The following is an 18,048-nucleotide window of genomic DNA, read 5'->3' on the forward strand; positions in this document are numbered from 1 at the left end:
TTAACCACCAAGCTCTATATTTTATGACAATCAGTCCAGCTGTTTGCCAGTTATACCCAAACACACAAATAAATAATGGTTTACTAGTTAGCAAACCAATTTAACTTGCAGGTAAAACATATGGGACACCAAGGGGTGATACATACACGGTTTTAAGAAAAGCTGAGAAAAAAAAAGATTTGTCCACATTTCTGTGCAAGTGTTTTCACCTTATGCCTTCTCCAAAAACAGTTTGTAACAGTTTTATATTTTAAGTCACTTTTTGTGAAATATCAGTTTGATAAACTTTATAAAAATTACAATTTTTATTCAGTGACTATTTTTAAGTTATATGATTTCATAATTTGATAAAAAAAGTATTTTTTGGTACATGAGATAACATCTCTGATCAGCTTATATTAATCTTCTCACACATGTGGGTTTTGTTACGAGTCTAGTTGCTGACAAATGTCATAATTCAAAAATTCGAAAGGTGGGGTGGTTGGTGAGAATTCAGCACTTATACATTGGAGGATGGAAGTAAGGTCCAACTGATGACTTCTTCCTATGTTTCTCTCTAAAGGCTTGAGAGTAAAAGTTTGGTCTGACAACAGCTGGTTCAGCAGTTCATTTGTTCTAAGACTACACACATACACACAGACAAATAACAATAGTTTATTTAAATACAACTAAAAGTCAAACATTGCTCGTGTCAGTAGTTAGGAACTCAACATTTAAAACAGTTTAACAATAACATTTCTCATCAATATCTGTATATTGAGTTGTAATGTGAATAAAGCCTATTGTTATTTAATTATATTTTGATGTGGCTTTCTTATTCCTCCTTCGGAAAATAACACTAATAATCCAAAATCACTTTCACAAACATACATTGTTACACAATGTGATATTTTCTTTTTTCTTGCACTATTGGAAAAATGTATTCATAAAAAACTCAACCAATTTGAACATCCTTTTTTTAATACCATAATGTGACATTTTTTATGTTATTTTCTTGGAAAATAACATTAATAAACACAATAAATTTAACTACTGTGCTACATTCTTTAACAACATTTCCTAGCTTCAAGACAACTTATCTAAATTTTAATATCAGTTACATATTCTAAGCTACACCATGTATTTTTCTAAAAAACTATTAAATGTAACTTCACATTAAACATGAAGAAACAATGTTCTACAAATGATTTTTCACAGAACTGCTCCTGGATTAACATTACTAATGCAAGATTTCCCTATGTGATCATAAAACGTTTACAAAATAAACTGAAATTTATTCAATCAGACCATGCATCTGAAATATTATAGTAAAAACACAGAAAAAAAAAAAAGAAGGAAAGAAGACATAAGTACTAGTGTTTGATCTTTAAATACAACAGCCAGTGTTGTACTTTACAGTAAAATTACTAGCACAAATAATGGTGCATATTTTATTAGTTTTTAAACAATGAAAATGTTTAATGTGAACAAGTAAGAATTTATAGTATTGTAAACACTCACTAAATAAAGTGACAATGTTTTTTTGATAAGTACAATATTTTTATAAAAGAAAATATATACTTACAAAAGTTCATAGATATGACTCATTTTATAATTTATTGGAATCTAGAAATAAAATTTACACAAGCCTTTTTGGTCCACAGCTGCTAACCAAGAAAATACATACACACTTTTAATTTAAACATACTGTTTAAAGAGGTACATGTAAGTATCACATAATATTTAGGAATGAAAAACAAGTGTTAATAATCCAATGACTTGCAATCTATCTTGGCTGAAACAGTAATCTCTCGCTAGATACACAGATGAGTACAGAGGGATGCAAAAGTTGCATTTAAATCAGGAATTTTGTCTCAGACTTCTTTCAAGTTTCATTAAATGAAGTGTACTGGTTTTACACAAACAAATAGCCTGATATCAGATTTTAGTATTCTAGAGCTTGGGGAACTCCATCGACAGTAACCTTCTTCACAATTCCATCTTCAGACACCGTCACAGTTTCTACACCATTTTCTATGACTCTGTAGGATTAATAATAATATATATAAACATGCACACAAAAACTGGTATAAAAATGAAGTGACTATATGACTAACTACTGGGTTATTACACACACATACTTTCTTAATTTAACCTTCTTTCTTTATTGAGACTATTTCTGAAGGTCAAAGTTGAAAGTTTTTTTAATCTTCAAATTATAATGTTTTACTTGTATTTTATTACAGAGTTTGATGTAGTTTAATGTTTTATAAAGAGTATGATTTTGCTGATAAGCTCACACACTTTAGTTCTTAAAACATTTACTTTTATCTCATAGAATTATTTTATAGTTTGATCATTCAAGGATTCTTTTAATGAATACAACACAAGGTATTGTTATCACTGGAGCTTAATGCTACATACAGGCTACACAACCAAGCCACATATATCAGTTAAAGTTTCTAACCATAAAAAGGACAACCAGTATGTAGCTACTTTTAACTGAACAGTGGCCCCAATTCCCAGCTATACCCACTCCAAAGTTGAATACTATGATCTTAACCTTGGACTTTCTAGTCTGCACTCTAACATGCTAACCAGTGGATAACACCCAGTACAAATAATGACAAAGAAGAATGATAAAAAGTGAAACATAATGGTGAATACTACCCATCCTTGATAAACTGTGAATATTTGTTAATAAATGTAGGTTTCCCATTGTGAACAAACAGCCCTCCATTAAAGCATTAATGTAAAGACAATAGTTTCATCACACTACAGGGTATGGAATTACTTACTATTTAAAAATTAATGATTTTCAATAACTTAACTTGACACTTTGGACAACATTTAAGAGTAACTCGAGTTTAAGTTTCCTCATAACTGAATATGCTTGTTTTCTTTCACTCCAGTACATGGAAATACACAGCAATTAATCTCTTGGTTTTAAAAGATAATTAATGTCAATAATCTAACTCAATAAACTTTATGGATTTATGTATGTTTATGCTCTTATACCAGCTAAATTAGCTCAAGGTTAAAGCTCTATAAATATTTAATTAGGTAATTTTCCCATTGGATGAAAGTAAGTTAACAAATTGAAAAGTGCAAGATAGCTTCCTCAGGAATGTATATGTATTTATTTGTTGTAAGGCAGTGTTAATATTTCTCAAACCTTTTCTTCAGTGGATCACCTACCCCAAGTGTTCTGTTTATTGTACAGCCAGGAATATAGCTCTGAGTATCAGTGACTTGTATTTTGGAATATCCCATAAACTACACCAGTTTAATGTACAAGTTTATCACATCTCAAGAGAAAAGGTTCAGCCAATGTATAGACCCCCCACTTGTAGCATTGGATACTCCCCTGCACATCTAATATAATTTTAAAATATTTTTAAATATATTTAATGTCAAACAAAGGACACTCCTTACACATATCAATAATTACCATTTTAAATAGCTATAATGTCTAATGTGTTTTAGTACTGATATAAATATTAGAACAATGTTTTTCAAACAGCAACACATACTTTACTGTTTCTATTCTTCTTCCATTTACAATTCGTGTTGATTTTGTAGTTTTCTTGACATTTGGCTGTCCTGAACTACCGTCAAAGCTACTGGCAAAAGATGAAGTGCTAAAGCTTGAGAACCTATAAATAAATCCTAGATTACAAGTTTAGATACACACACACATTTGTAATAAGGATAGACTGACAATTATAAAGTTAAATGTTGAAACTGTGAGTGAGTGGCTAATCTTTCACTAACAGAATCACATGTTTAAATGAAGCAAGCATGTATCAGTGTCAATTTTCATGCTAGTTCACTCTTATTCATAATGGGTCCTGAAATCTGCATTTTAGTTATATATTTGCCTTCAGACTTGCTGTTGAACCAGTGGAAAAATACTGCTCATACATAACAAAGTCAATATTCTCTATTTGTTTAGATGTAAATTTTTTTTTCCTTGAGGAAAATTAAAGAATCAATGTGATTCTTTGAGAAATGATGTATGAATTGGTTTTCTTTTTATTTTCTAAACATATTTCTATACATGCTTCCAAGCACAAAATATAACTTATTTATCTTATGATGATGAGAAACCCACTTAAAATAAAAATGTATTCTAAAGACAGCTGGTATGGATATTAAAAAGTAACATTTCAAACTCATGTAGAAAGTTCACACAAAGGTAAATTCTTAGTACAAAGGAAACTGAAGAATCTTGGAAACTAACAGCTTGAAACTGTTATGACGACAAGATTCTGTGGACACAATTTAAACTGAAATATAACTCCTTTGCAAGTATGGAAATTGTCAAAACCATAACTGATATATAATTAGCTTTCTTATTGTCCATTTTAACCAGAGATATGCCTCTAACTCTCTCGATCCACTTTACAAAAACTTACACATCAGAAACACACATTCAGAGAAATGCTTATTTGTGTAAGTCTGTAACACCCTAATATCATAAAAATGTCAAAAGTAAAGATATATAACATTAAAAATCAACTTCTTTTAGGTTTTCCCTGAAATAAAATAAATTAGCAAGAACACAACTGATCTTATTTTAAACTGAGTACAAACATAGTAATAACTTGAAAACAAAGAAAGAACAATCATAATACACACAAAATAACTTTTAAAGTTAAAAACACCTTACGAGGTAGTTCACACAGAATTTTCCATGAAGTACCAATAAGTCAGCTAACATTTCTAAACTGATAAAAATACACCCACAAACAATAACAAGAAGTGTATTTAGTAGGTAATTGTAGAAACGAAGGAGCAACTAGAGTACATACAAGGTAATAATGACAAAAACAATTACAGGTGTTTCAGCCTACCTGTAGTTTAGTAATTAAAATTTAAAACTTTTGAAACTTTTTATAGGTGAGTTTGATGTACTACAACCCAAATAAAATAGATAAAAATATTGAAAACATTTATAACAAAATATAAATTTCTTGTATGTTTGGGAAGGAATTAATTAATATATAATTAGGATTTGGAATTCCAGTTTTAATTGACAAACATTGATAAATCACCTCCAATGCAAGAAATTGTGGTATATCAATAAACATAAAAAAAAAACACAACTGGAAATGATTAATCAACTAAAATTAGCATCAGAACTTTCTAAGGGAAGTTAGTTTAGCAATGCCCGTCTTCTTGACTTATGTCTAGTGTTCAGAGTACATTAAAAATATCACAACTACAAAGGTTAAATTAATATTAAACTAAACCTTATAAGTAAAATAAGTTGTGTAACACACGTTAAAGTAGAACCTGTACAAAAACAAATTAACTCAATCATAAAGTTGTAAAGGTATCAATATTTATTAGAGTGAAGATTTTTATATATTTACACACACACATATATTGATGTAAATACAAGTACCCTTCACTAAAACCACTTCCATTTAACAAGTCTGAAAAGCCAAATCCAGGAACTCCAAAGAAACCACCTTCTCTCCTGTTAACAGCTCCTGCAAAACAAAAGAAACATCACTAAGTTTACTGGAAAACCAGATCAGCAAAAGACACAAATCAGTGGTTTAAACTGTGTGTGTGTGTGTGTGTGTGTATATAAAACTGTTTTTTTTTAAAAAAACAACTACAACATTTAAGTTAAAAGGGAAAATAAAGGCACAAGTCACTTGTTTAACTAAAGAAGCATTTTTTTATACATATATACAACCAACAACTAAATTCACATCAGAAAAAAATAAAGTGAAAATACTCTTGAAGAAGTCAACTTCAGTAACAATGAAAAACACTAAAAATACTATTTTTGAAACCACTCTCTGTCAGTAACGTTTTATTTAGTTGAACAGTTCATGCCCCTTCTGATGCAATTCTGTAAAACTACAATGTTTTATTCAGTTCAACAGTTCATGCCCCTTCTGGTGTAATTCTGTAAAACTACATTTCATTCAGTTGAACAGTTCATGCCCCTTCTGATACAATTCTGTAAAACTACTTTTTCTACACTCCCACTGAAGTTTAAAAAAAAGTAAAACTTAAATGATCTGTTACCTTCCACACTTAGATCCTAAAAAAACAGATGATCAGAAAACACCAACAGATTAGCAATCTTTAAAACAGGGATTAGCAATCTCTTTCTGCACAGGGGCCAGAGGCCATGTCTGTGAGTGGATGGAGAGCCAATTAAGTTACAAACTTGAATTCTTTTTTAGGACCACCATGGGCCAGGTGGATGTGATATTTCGTTTGGGGACTGAGGGCCAGATAATTTCGACTGGTGGGCCTCAGGTTGTCGACTCCTGCTCTAAAGTTTACTGTACCTGTGAATTTCATCCTCACGTTTTTAATAACTGCACACATTATCTTTCAGCAATAAAAGAGCTGGTAATGTTAAAGTTATCACTTCACGTACCAAAGAACTATAATTTATAAATTTCATTATCAGCATCAATCCTAAAATAACCTGAACTGGAAAACTGCCAATTGCAAAAAAATCTATGTTAATTTCATTACTTAACTTCTACACGTGCAACCTTTCTTTGACCTGTAAACTGTTCTCTGTTTTGACACCAAATATATTTAAGGTACTTCTTCTATTGAGTTATAAGAGGTCAGGTTTTTCCAATATCTGGAAATTATGATAGTCAAAATTTGCTCTGCTCATAAATCACTTGTTATATCTGACTAACTGAAAGTACCAGAAAGTTTTGGCCATCTAAGAGAAGACTGAAAGAAAACACTTCAAACCACAAAAGCCAATTGTTTTTTTTCTAAAGTTTCATAACCATGCAATTAATGTATAATGAAACTGCTGCAAAGAACATTTTAAATCCAATCTATATGTATATATACATATTTTTCAATTACTGGTAAAACTGTTTTACAGAATAATCACTTCTGTGATTAGGAACAAGTTATTAGTACACAGGTATAACAGCACATAAAATCATTTTTAGGTAGATGACCTACAGCAGCTAAGAAAATTTCTAGTTATATTCTCACATTTTACACTTAAAAAAAAATCTGGTGTTAGTTTATAAGTAAAATACAAACTGTAGAAAAGTCATAAACTTAAAAAATGGTGATCAGTAGATTATGTTACTTCAGGCAACAAATCCTATATTACTGTAAGAAAAAAAAGACTTGTTTCTGACACTAATAACATTTAATTTCAACTAGAACAAAAACACATCTTTCCAGTTTAACTGAAAGAGGTTATGGGGTCAATAAAATATTATTAAATCAGTTTATCAACCACAAAATGAATGTGACTTAACTACAACAACGAAGGTACTTCATTATCAACTTAAAAACAGTTGCTTGAAAGTGAGCATGTTAACTCTTTCACCATGGCGAAAAGTTTCCACTGTCCACAAAACACATTCTTCTTTCTCTAATACTGTCATTCTACAACATGTATGCGAAAACAGAGCAGAACGAAACAGCTTTCCCTTCTTTTGAGTGGCTGTGTCTACAATACAAGTTTTGATTGAACCTATCCTAACACAAAACTGTCTTTAGACCAATTATACAGATTGTAAACATTAATACAGACAGTTCTCCTGAACTGGACTACTGTATTGAGCTTGTAAGCGTGGTGATGGATAGTAATGGTTATAAAGCATGGTGTCTTGTTGAGGTAAAAATAATTAATACTTTTAACACAATAATTTACCAAAAACAAACTGCATAGAAGCTCATTAGTTTATTTGGTAGACAAAACAAATTTCCAAGGTGAAAATAATGTAATAAAAACTCACTGGAGTCACCCATTCTAGACTGACCAGGTGGTCTGCCAAAGAAATCTGCAAAAGGATCATTTTCAAAAAATTCTCTGAAAACATCTTGTGGATCTCTGAAGACAAAACCAAAGAACTGATTAAAATCAGGTTCAAACATTTCACTTGTATCATGATGTGTTCTATGTTGCCTAAGTAGTCCATCCTTTCCATATTTGTCATATATTCTTCTTTTATTTTCTGCAAGAAGATGAATAATAATTACTTCAATTCAAACTGTTTTAAGATAAAAACATATAAAAGTGTGAGAGGCATACTAAACTTTTTGTAAACATATTATTTGTGTCATTTTCACATTTATTTACTTGTAACATACTTTTAGAAGATTCTATACATAACCATGCCATACATTACTATAACAACACATTCAGTTGTACTATTAACACCCTAGCCAAATTTCTGTGTTTGTGCTGTTGAATTTCTTACAAAACACATAAAGTGGGATTGACCATCATATTATAATGCCCCCAAAAATATGCACTGTAAAACTTTACACACACACACACACATACATACATATGTCCATAATCTCTTAAAATAAAACAAAATAATACAGTCAAGTTTCTACATTACTTTATCTGGATGTAATGATGATGGTAAAGTGAATCAGTGAAGCTTTATGAGGTTATAGTGACACTTTTAACCCCCCAGTGTGAGCACTCATATTATATTCAGGGTTGCAGAAAGTATAGTTTCAAAGTTAAACACAGTCCATGGGCTTACCAATTTATATACTAACAAAGCAAATCATTAATATATTCTGACAACAAGCAGTGCACTGAAAATTTAGAAGATAACAAAATGAGAACTTGAGACTTTTTACATCTGTCAATGAAGATCACATAAAGAAACTTACCATCTGATAATACTTCATAGGCTTCAGAAATTTCTTTGAACATAAATTCTGCCACTTCTTTCCTCTCTGGATTTTTGTCAGGATGCCATTTCAAGGCAAGTTTACGGTATCTAATGTTGTAAAAGTTAAGTAACAATTTTTAGTTAGTTTACTGTGGTTCGACAGAATGCCAATTTAAGGCAAGTTAAGACAACAATCTATTAGTAAATGTAATAAAGTTTTGTCAGGATGTCATTTCAAGGCACATTTATGGTAGCTGACATAGTAAAAGTTAAATGACAATTTTTTATTAAGTCTATAATGGTTTGTCAGGATGTCATTACCTGATGTAGTAACAGATGATTTTTTTTCTTTCTAAGCCTACAATGGATTTTCTACAGGGTGGCCCGTAAGTCCCTACCCATCCATATGTTATTATGTTATATTCAATAATACTAATGATGAGTCGAAGGCAGCTGTTACTACGGCATTTGGAACAATAACTCCTGCTATGTTGAGGAAAATGTCTCACAGAACATGGTGTCGCATAATATTATGCAGGGAGAACAAGGGATAGCACACAGATACACTGGATACATAAGATATATGGATGGGTAAAGACTTATGGACCACCCTATATTTAGGTCTTATAATTTATTAAGTAGAAATAATATACAAGACCAACAGATTAATGTAGCTATAATTTTCTTTAATTATAGTTTGTAACTTATATCAAATACTTAGTTATTCTTTTAATTGCAGGTCACCTTTTTTAATGAAGAAATCTGCATACAGCAACAAATAATTAACTTAATTAGTTAATTTACAGACCGAGTTCTTGCATAGTTAACTGAGTGTCATGATTCTGTGTAACAAGTTTTAACAAGCAAGACCTACTTTCTACCACAAAACAACTTGCAAAAAAAATTTTGTATATATTTACTAGTTGATATCCTGCTTCTCTATTGTTCTTTTGTACAAATGTGCATCTAGACTTGCCACAGTCAAACACTATATGACTACCATAATAACTTGTACTACAAATTACCTTGCTTTCTACTCTGCATTTCTTTCACATAGTTTACATTACTTTGAAGTTACAAAGTTAAATTAATGAAAACTTAATAAAATTTGTCACTCCACTAGAAACCTCAGGGATAAATATTTTTATCTTAGACTGAAAATTGCATGATGCACAAAAAAATAACCTAGGATACATTGTGAAAACTGTATAAATTACCCATAGTGTTTAAAAACACCCATAATTCTTAAGAATCAAAGGTAAAGCTCTGGTAACATGTAGTATATTACATTACAATCTACCATTAACAAGTTACAATGTTATACATGCAACCACAATTCTTAGATATTACAACCAACACTTGTCTTCATGATGAAACAAATTATGTAAATACTGCTCTGCATTATGAACTTAATGTACTACATATTTTGAAAAATAATGGATTTTTTATACATGATGACAAATATTTCTAAAATTAAAGGACCATACACAGCTTTCAGTATAAACATGAAGAACATAAACAGCAACTGTATTCTTACGCTTTTTTTATTTCTTCTGTAGTAGATGTACGTGGAATTTCAAGAGTTTCATAATAGTCAGCCATTTTTGAGCAGAACTGCAAAATATACAGTTCGCTCTACACAGTACAGGGGTCTCCTTTTGAAACTGAAAGATTATAATAATATAATCAAAACAACAAAATATACAGTTCGCTCTACACAGTACAGGGGTCTCTTTTTGAAACTGAAAGATTGTAATAATATAATCAAAACAATAAAATATACAGTTCACTCCACACAGTACAGGTGTCTCTTTCTGAAACTGAAAGATTATAATAATATAATCAAAACAACAAAATATACAGTTCACTCCACACAGTACAGGTGCCTCTTTCTGAAACTGAAAGATTATAATAATAGAAACAAAACAACAAAATATATAGTTTATACAGTAGAGAAGTATTTCTGAAACATAATAAAACTATCAAAACTACAAAAGAACCTAAAACACTAAGATTTCAACATTTGTAAAAAGTATTTCCTTAATTATTATCTAAGAAAATGTCTACAAAGTTTCAGGTGCCATCTATTAATTACAGCTCAAGTTTTTAATACAAAGTATTTTTTGTACTTTCAATGTTCATAAAGGACTATTACCATCTGTGCATTTGTTTAGTCGATAACACTTTTACTAAGATTAATGATCTTAGAGAAGAAATGAAAACAAGGTGAAAAATTATTGTTCAGATCTGTAACTAAAAACAAGAAAAGTCTAGTTAACATGATACTTTGCTGTTCAATTATAAAAGATGTGTTGTTATTATTTCAGAGAAGAAAGAAATGGTATTCTTCATTGTTCAATTTAGTATCCTTATAAACAGAATAACTAGTAACCTATTTGTTAGTTCTGATTCAAGTACTTCCAATAATATTGGAACTTGGGTAATTTCTTTGGAGACCTTATTCATGCAGTCTGCCTCTGGTGTGACTTTCATCTCTTACTGATCAATGATTTGGAACAAGATCAGCATTTTGCTCAGACATATTTGCCATCAACGTCTTCAGAGCACGAACATGGTAAATAATTGCTCAGAAGTATCTGCCTTCACAACAGGATGAATCATATGTTTTACATCTTGCTTTGGCTACTTTAACAGATTGACTTGTGCAACTGATTCATTATTAACTGGGATATTCATATACACCTTGAAAATGAATTTGGTGATAGAATACATTACAACGATATTGCTTATCTAATATAACATATGTCTACCATCTTTCATTTGGATTATTATGCAGAATGTATCTATACAAATTTTAAAACCTAATTTGTTTATTATAATTTATTTTAAGCTTTGGTAAAGCTTACTACCACAAATTAAGATCACATAACCAGAGCCAGATGTGATACTGTGATGCTAGGGGTCTCCTTTTTAGGGTGATTTAAAGTGAGGCCCCCTTCTTTGGAACTTGAAACTTTCAGGCAATTGCATGGGTTGTACCCCTTCTAAATCTAGGTCTGCTGCAAAAAGAAATTTTCATATGACTACTGTCCTTGATAAGGCTTATTGAAATAACAACACTAACAAATTTCAAAGTGACTGTTGCTTTCTGAAATGCTTGCTACATCAAATTTTCACATCAATACCATTCTGGGTTAGATTTACCACAACATAGATATACTGGAAACCAAACAACTGTATCATTATAAATCTATTACAAAAAAGCAGTCTACATCCTAAAAGAACAAAATCAATACCATCATTCTGGGTGAATTTTGTTATTATCCTACACATTACAAGAAATTTACATGCAAAGTTTAATGGTACTAAAGCATGTTTATTTAATGACAGCTCCATTATTACCAGGAGTTAAACCAAAGTCTTCATGCTGACAAATAAATTATACAATAGAAAATGAAAGATTAAATACAATGCAATTACTTATGACTAAAAACACTGCTGAACTTCTGTTTACAATTTAGATAATTTAAGTTTTTTTTTTACTTATGGATATTTGTTTGGCATTCAACATCACAGAGTGGTCATTGTTTTGAGGAAAGGAAACATTTTATTAAAGTTTTTTCCTACATTTTGCCTATACAGCTTTTTCTAAGCCTAATCATACTCTTAATTTTCCTCAATAAGTTTATCTTTTAATCATCAAAACATTTCCATGCAAACGATTCATAAAAATCATTTTAAAAAATCAATTTTGCTAGAAGCCCACACACAAATACTTTTTGTATAATCAACAACACTAGGTGGCATTGTTTTTAGGTCATTTATGAAGTCTCTTAGTTTTACACCTGTTCATACACAACTGAGAAGTCCATTTCCTTTCTAAACAAGAAGACACTTTTAAGCAGCTAATAAACCTTAATTACTGCTTCATCTATAACTCAAACTGCTTCAGGAAGAATCTCTTGAATTTCAGTGACTAACCTTACACCCCCAAACAAGAGAGTACATATGTTGTTTTTAAGTTTATCAATTATCCTGTGAGGTCATACTTTTAACCATTTTGATAGTTTTACTTTTTATTTTACCTTTCCTCAGAATCATTACAATTAAAATAAACCAGTATTAGAATTTAAGGCTTGCAACAAATAAAGCCTTAAAAATATGTTGAAAATTTCTTTTGTATATTTCATTAATAATCTTTCAGTCATTGAGAGTTTAAAATTAAAGTTGTGTACATCACTTTGAAGCTTACCTTCTACCTTTTATAAGGCTCTTTAAAAATTGGTTGGGTATTTTTAGGTACAACCAACTTTTCAAACCCAACATCTATGAGGCAAGTAGTGTAATTTTGCAATTTACATATTGTACACTTCTTAGTGTTTCATCTTCATTTCCTTGGAAAATTATAAATCAAATTATCAGTTCATACATGTCACTATTATTTCTATACTGACATTTTGACCCAAAAATATAGTTGACTTATTCAATGCCCATGACAAGTAACTTCTTTTTCTTCATTTGATTATTTTGTGATGATGAGAAACACAACTGAAGTAAAAATGTATCTCAGGATGGCTGGTATGGGTATTAACAATTTTATTAATAAAGCAGAGAATAATGTCAGGTACATCTTAGGGATGAAAGCACCTGGCAATGGTCAGTTGCAAACTATCTTTATTAACCTGAAAATGAATTAAGAAGGTCAAATGTTATTCTCTACTTTTTTGGCAAAAATGATAATACTCATACCAGCCATCTTGAGATACAGACTGATTATTTATTAAATTCACATGATAACTTATAAAATGTGTACAAATTACAAATTTATATTTCATTTTACTAAACTACGTTTATTTCCTACATAGCAATTTATACACCAGATGATTTAATAAAACAAATGGGATATAATAAATTATATATATATATATATATATATATACACACACACACACTTCGTAAATCAACAAACATATTTCTCATTCATCCAGTCCATTTACAAGTGGAAGTGATATTTATACCCTACATATATACAAAATAACACAAATTACAACACTGCTTGAACTTGAAACAATTTAACTAAAACGTTACACTTTCAACCTCTTGTATTAGATTATTACTATTAATACAAAATATTAATATCCCAATAATATCGCACACAAATATTAATTGTCAATTAATGTTATGGTATATAAATATAAAATTAAAGGCTAATTCGTAAATTGTATCTCGACTCAATATAATTATCATTATACAATGATATATTAACAGTTCATAAGCCAAACACAAGTTAACTGTTGTAAATATACGAGTATTAGGCATATTACTAAAGACTTTATATCATATTTTATATTTAAAGTTTAAACGTAATTGCTTTTATTACTGTTTTAAACATAATATTAATAACAATATTCAATATATTTGTAAAAGCCAGACCAGTTTAAATATACATATAACGACATAGTATACTTTATGATATAACTCAAAATCATATACAGTCACAATATATCTGCTAATATTATACAAAATACCTTGCTGTGCCAAAGAAAGCATATCATAAATACTGCAATATAGTTTTTCACGAGGCCCTAAAAAGCACACCTACAATAATTTACCTTCTACGAGGTTTAAGACCTGCAATGTTTTATTCAACAGGATGAAACAGCTGGACGTTACATATTCACATTTCGTTCCAAGTACGTCGCAACGAACGCAAGACGACCAATAACAGAAAACTTCTTAAAATAGCTTTTAAAACTCGATCTCCCATAGGGTGTCAGCACAGGGGTATCTGGTTGCTTCTGCAGATTTTTTCCGCACGAAATATATCACAGAAATTTATTGGACAGTAGTTCAATAACATCTACAAACTGTAGGAATTTGATTGCAGATTTAATACTTCTTTAGTGAATAATTTACTCATATAATCAGTTGAAAAACAGCAGACTCTACACACACAAACAAAACAGGTTGTTGTTTTTTTCTTTTTAGGGCAATCAGCCCACTTTAGCTATTATACAGTATTATTATTATCGCAGGCCCGGCATGGCCAAGCGTGTTAAGGCATGAGACTCGTAATCTGAGGGTCGCGGGTTCGCATCCCCTTCGCGCCAAACATGCTCGCCCTTTCAGCCGTGGGGGCGTTATAATGTCACGGTCAATCCCACTATTCGTTGGTAAAAGAGTAGCCCCAGAGTTGGGGGTGGGTGATGATGACTAGCTACCTTTAGCTGTCTTACACTACTAAATTAGGGACGGCTAGCACAGATAGCCCTCGAGTAGCTTTGTGCGAAATTCAAAAACAAAACATTATTATTATTATCGAAGTTCCAATTTTTGTAGTAATCCTGTTTTCATGAGAATAAGAGATTTTAATTTGTAAGTAATGATATTTTTTACACTTATGCAAAACTTAGTTGGAAACATGTAAAGCACGCAACATGCCAGAAAAACATAATTTCTGTATATTAATAAAGTATTTTGCTATTGTTACGTATTATAATTTATCTTGGATTTATTACGTTATATATTATGATTTCAAATAGGCTGAAACAGAATTCAGTTGTAATTTAAATTTAGAAGTTAATTAAATGTCGGGATGTATAAAATTTGTAATATTTGCCAGCAAGATTGATGCACACAATTTTTTTCTTAATACAAATATATTTTAATACATAAACAATAATATAAGTTATAATATCAGTTACCACAAATAATGATTTATACAGAAGTTTTACAAATTTACAAACAATACTGAGTCTTCTATCTGATCTGGAACTAATTATTTTATCGACATTTCACGGTGAGCAAACTAATTCTGAGTTGATATCGGTACAATTCACTAACGTTATCTAATGTTTCAGAGAAATGCTAACGTCCCACGGTAATTCGCCAAAGTTAAACTATTTGTAATGTTCGAAATCTATAAAGGTTCCTGATCAAGTTTCTGTAGTTTTCTATTTAACAAGCGTTAATCACAGTTATAGTTTCCAAGGTTTATAGCATACCAACAGTAGCAGTTCCTGATCAAGTCTCTGTAGTTTTCTGATTAACAAGCGTTAATCACAGTTATAGTTTCCAAGGTTTATAGCATACCAACTATAGCAAATCAACAATATAAACTGTCTCTCCACGTTGCGTTGGCTACCGTTTATAAACTTGAGGGGATATTTTCTAAAAATTCAGCTTAGGTAACAATTCTGGTATTTACATTCATATATACATTTAACAGCATAAGTTACATGCATTTATAAATATATATTTACCTAAAACAAACTTCGATATTAAAATAAATATGTAATTGCAAATCCGCTACACTACGTAAAAATCGTTTTAACACTTTAACACAGTCTTGATAAGGAGTTTATTTAATCTACTGCCAAATCCTGTAGAGGTTGGAAGAATATGAATTAGTGTAGTATTTTACCCATCGTATACGTAAGATATTTATACATAAATCTGGCGTTAGCTTCTTCTTGTTTCCAACTAAACTGTCATAGCATTCTATACAAGGTTCTATAACGCTATACCTCTCAGTGCAATGTGCTACACACATCACAGATGGTCATTATGTTCTGGTAGAAAAATAATGAAGGTAATATCCTCTAGTTACACATTAATCCATCAGTAGAACAGATCGCTGTCCATCTTTAGATATTCAAATAACCCAGAATAACAGATGGCTAGAATTAAAAGAATTTAGCTAGATTTCTTGACTAATGTTCTAGTATTAAATCCAAGCACTCGTTTAAAAACGTGTATGAGAGACGTTTACAAAAATCTTATTGAACTTAAAATGTTTATTTTATTAATTAAAGAAGGTAACAAACATTAGATGTGGTGGGTCTACATACCACACCACAAACATAGAATACACAAAGATACTTGGTGACACTGATAGGAACAACTAAGGAACTATGAATAAACTCACAAATAATCATACAGCAGGACCGTAGGCATAATGTTTGAAAAAGGGGGGATTTTAATTTGTGTGATCAAAAGTTAACACATATTGTGCAAAGCATACTAATGTTATGGAGGTTTATTGGCACGTCCTCCAAAATTTCTTTTTTTATTTTAAATAGGTACTAAAAGATTAAATCTGGAAGCAATTTTGCAGGAAATATCACTTAAACAGTTGCATGGCTGTTCATAAACATCCAACAAATCATCATTCTGTTGTAACATTGCATGGGGAGCTAGACTTAAGTTTGTATAAATATTTATATTCTATTATAGTAAAGGACTGTACTATCTATATACACAATAGCTGTTAATTGTTAAGTTATATTAGTAATTTAAACAACTCTACTTAACAATAGTATATTACTTACCGGCTGGAGTACCCATGCCTTGAACAGAAGTTATGTATATTCATCGTTAATAAAAGTTTATATAAGGACATAGGAAGTTTCTTCTCTAATATGTAATTGAAAAAAAATGCTCATAAAAACTGAAAAAAAAACCCTACAAAACACGAAGCCACAACTTTGCATGCATCTTGGCATAGACTCAACAAAATTTCATGTTAAATTTGAAAATCCATCTACAAAGTTCGAAGAAGTGGTAAAAAACACAAAATCCAAAATGAAAATCTGTTTGCACCCAGCATGGACCTAATGATCCTCCATCTTAAATTACGTGATGATCCATCTACATCTTACGAAGTAATTATACGAGCATACATCAGACAGTACTATTATATTTATATAGATTAGTAGTTATACGGGCATAGATCAGACAGTACTATTATATTTATATAAATAAGTAGTTATATGAACAGACAGTACTATTATATTTTTATAGGTTAGTAGTTACATGGACATAAACCAGACAGTATTGTTATATTTATATATATGTATAGTTAGATAAACATACTACATACAGTACTATTATATTTATATAGATTTCAATCATTAGTTATCATTTTCGTAAATGTATGCCCTATTGATATAACGTGTCAGTATACTCCTTTCTTCTGGGTTGCTTTTCCATAAATAACTTACATACAGTTTCAGTGTCGATAGCAGTGTTATAATTATTACATATATAAAATTAAAGTACATAGTATTTCTTAGGTTTGTGCTCAGCAGGCAATTGATCAGCCTGTGTGAACTTTGGCGAACAAGAGACAAGTATTTAAAGCTCTGGATATAACTCTGGTAACTAATATACAAATATTTGTATATTAGTTTGACTTGCTCAAATATATTGTTTTAAAAAAAGTTGATGTGTTGCTGTTTATTAATTGTTGAAATTTATCGTCAACAAATCACAGACACCTATTTTAAAGAATCCAGTCTACAAAACCTGATTGTAGCAATAGAGCTTCGGGTTTCATTTACAAAGTGTCAAAAGAAGCCATTGTATGCGACTATATCAAACCAAACAAATGTTCATACTTCATTAGAAAAATCTGATCTATTTAGGAAACATTAGATACCATAAGCAGTTGCGT

At 30.5% G+C, this 18,048-nt stretch overlaps 1 protein-coding gene across 5 annotated transcripts in view; it reads right to left on the minus strand.

The window, feature by feature from the left end:
* Positions 1 to 638: 638 nt before the first annotated feature.
* Positions 639 to 18,048, minus strand: part of LOC143252482 (dnaJ homolog subfamily B member 3-like) — a 44,989-nt gene continuing 27,579 nt past the window's right edge. For 2 of the 5 annotated variants that reach the window (XM_076504670.1, XM_076504672.1), the window contains exons 2-7: positions 10,171 to 10,297; positions 8,632 to 8,741; positions 7,737 to 7,955; positions 5,390 to 5,477; positions 3,513 to 3,635; positions 639 to 2,021 (exon numbers count right to left, since the gene is read on the minus strand). In XM_076504670.1, coding sequence (XP_076360785.1) covers positions 1,925 to 2,021; positions 3,513 to 3,635; positions 5,390 to 5,477; positions 7,737 to 7,955; positions 8,632 to 8,741; positions 10,171 to 10,235 — 702 coding nt within the window. In that variant the 5' untranslated portion in view covers positions 10,236 to 10,297 and the 3' untranslated portion in view covers positions 639 to 1,924. Of the gene's footprint in view, positions 2,022 to 3,512; positions 3,636 to 5,389; positions 5,478 to 7,736; positions 7,956 to 8,631; positions 8,742 to 10,170; positions 10,298 to 14,122; positions 14,359 to 18,048 lie in introns of those variants that run through there. The other 3 variants (XM_076504671.1, XM_076504673.1, XM_076504669.1) reach the window with 3 other exon arrangements.

This window comes from Tachypleus tridentatus, chromosome 6 (genome assembly GCF_004210375.1).
Source record: "Tachypleus tridentatus isolate NWPU-2018 chromosome 6, ASM421037v1, whole genome shotgun sequence".
NCBI lineage: Eukaryota > Metazoa > Arthropoda > Merostomata > Xiphosura > Limulidae > Tachypleus > Tachypleus tridentatus.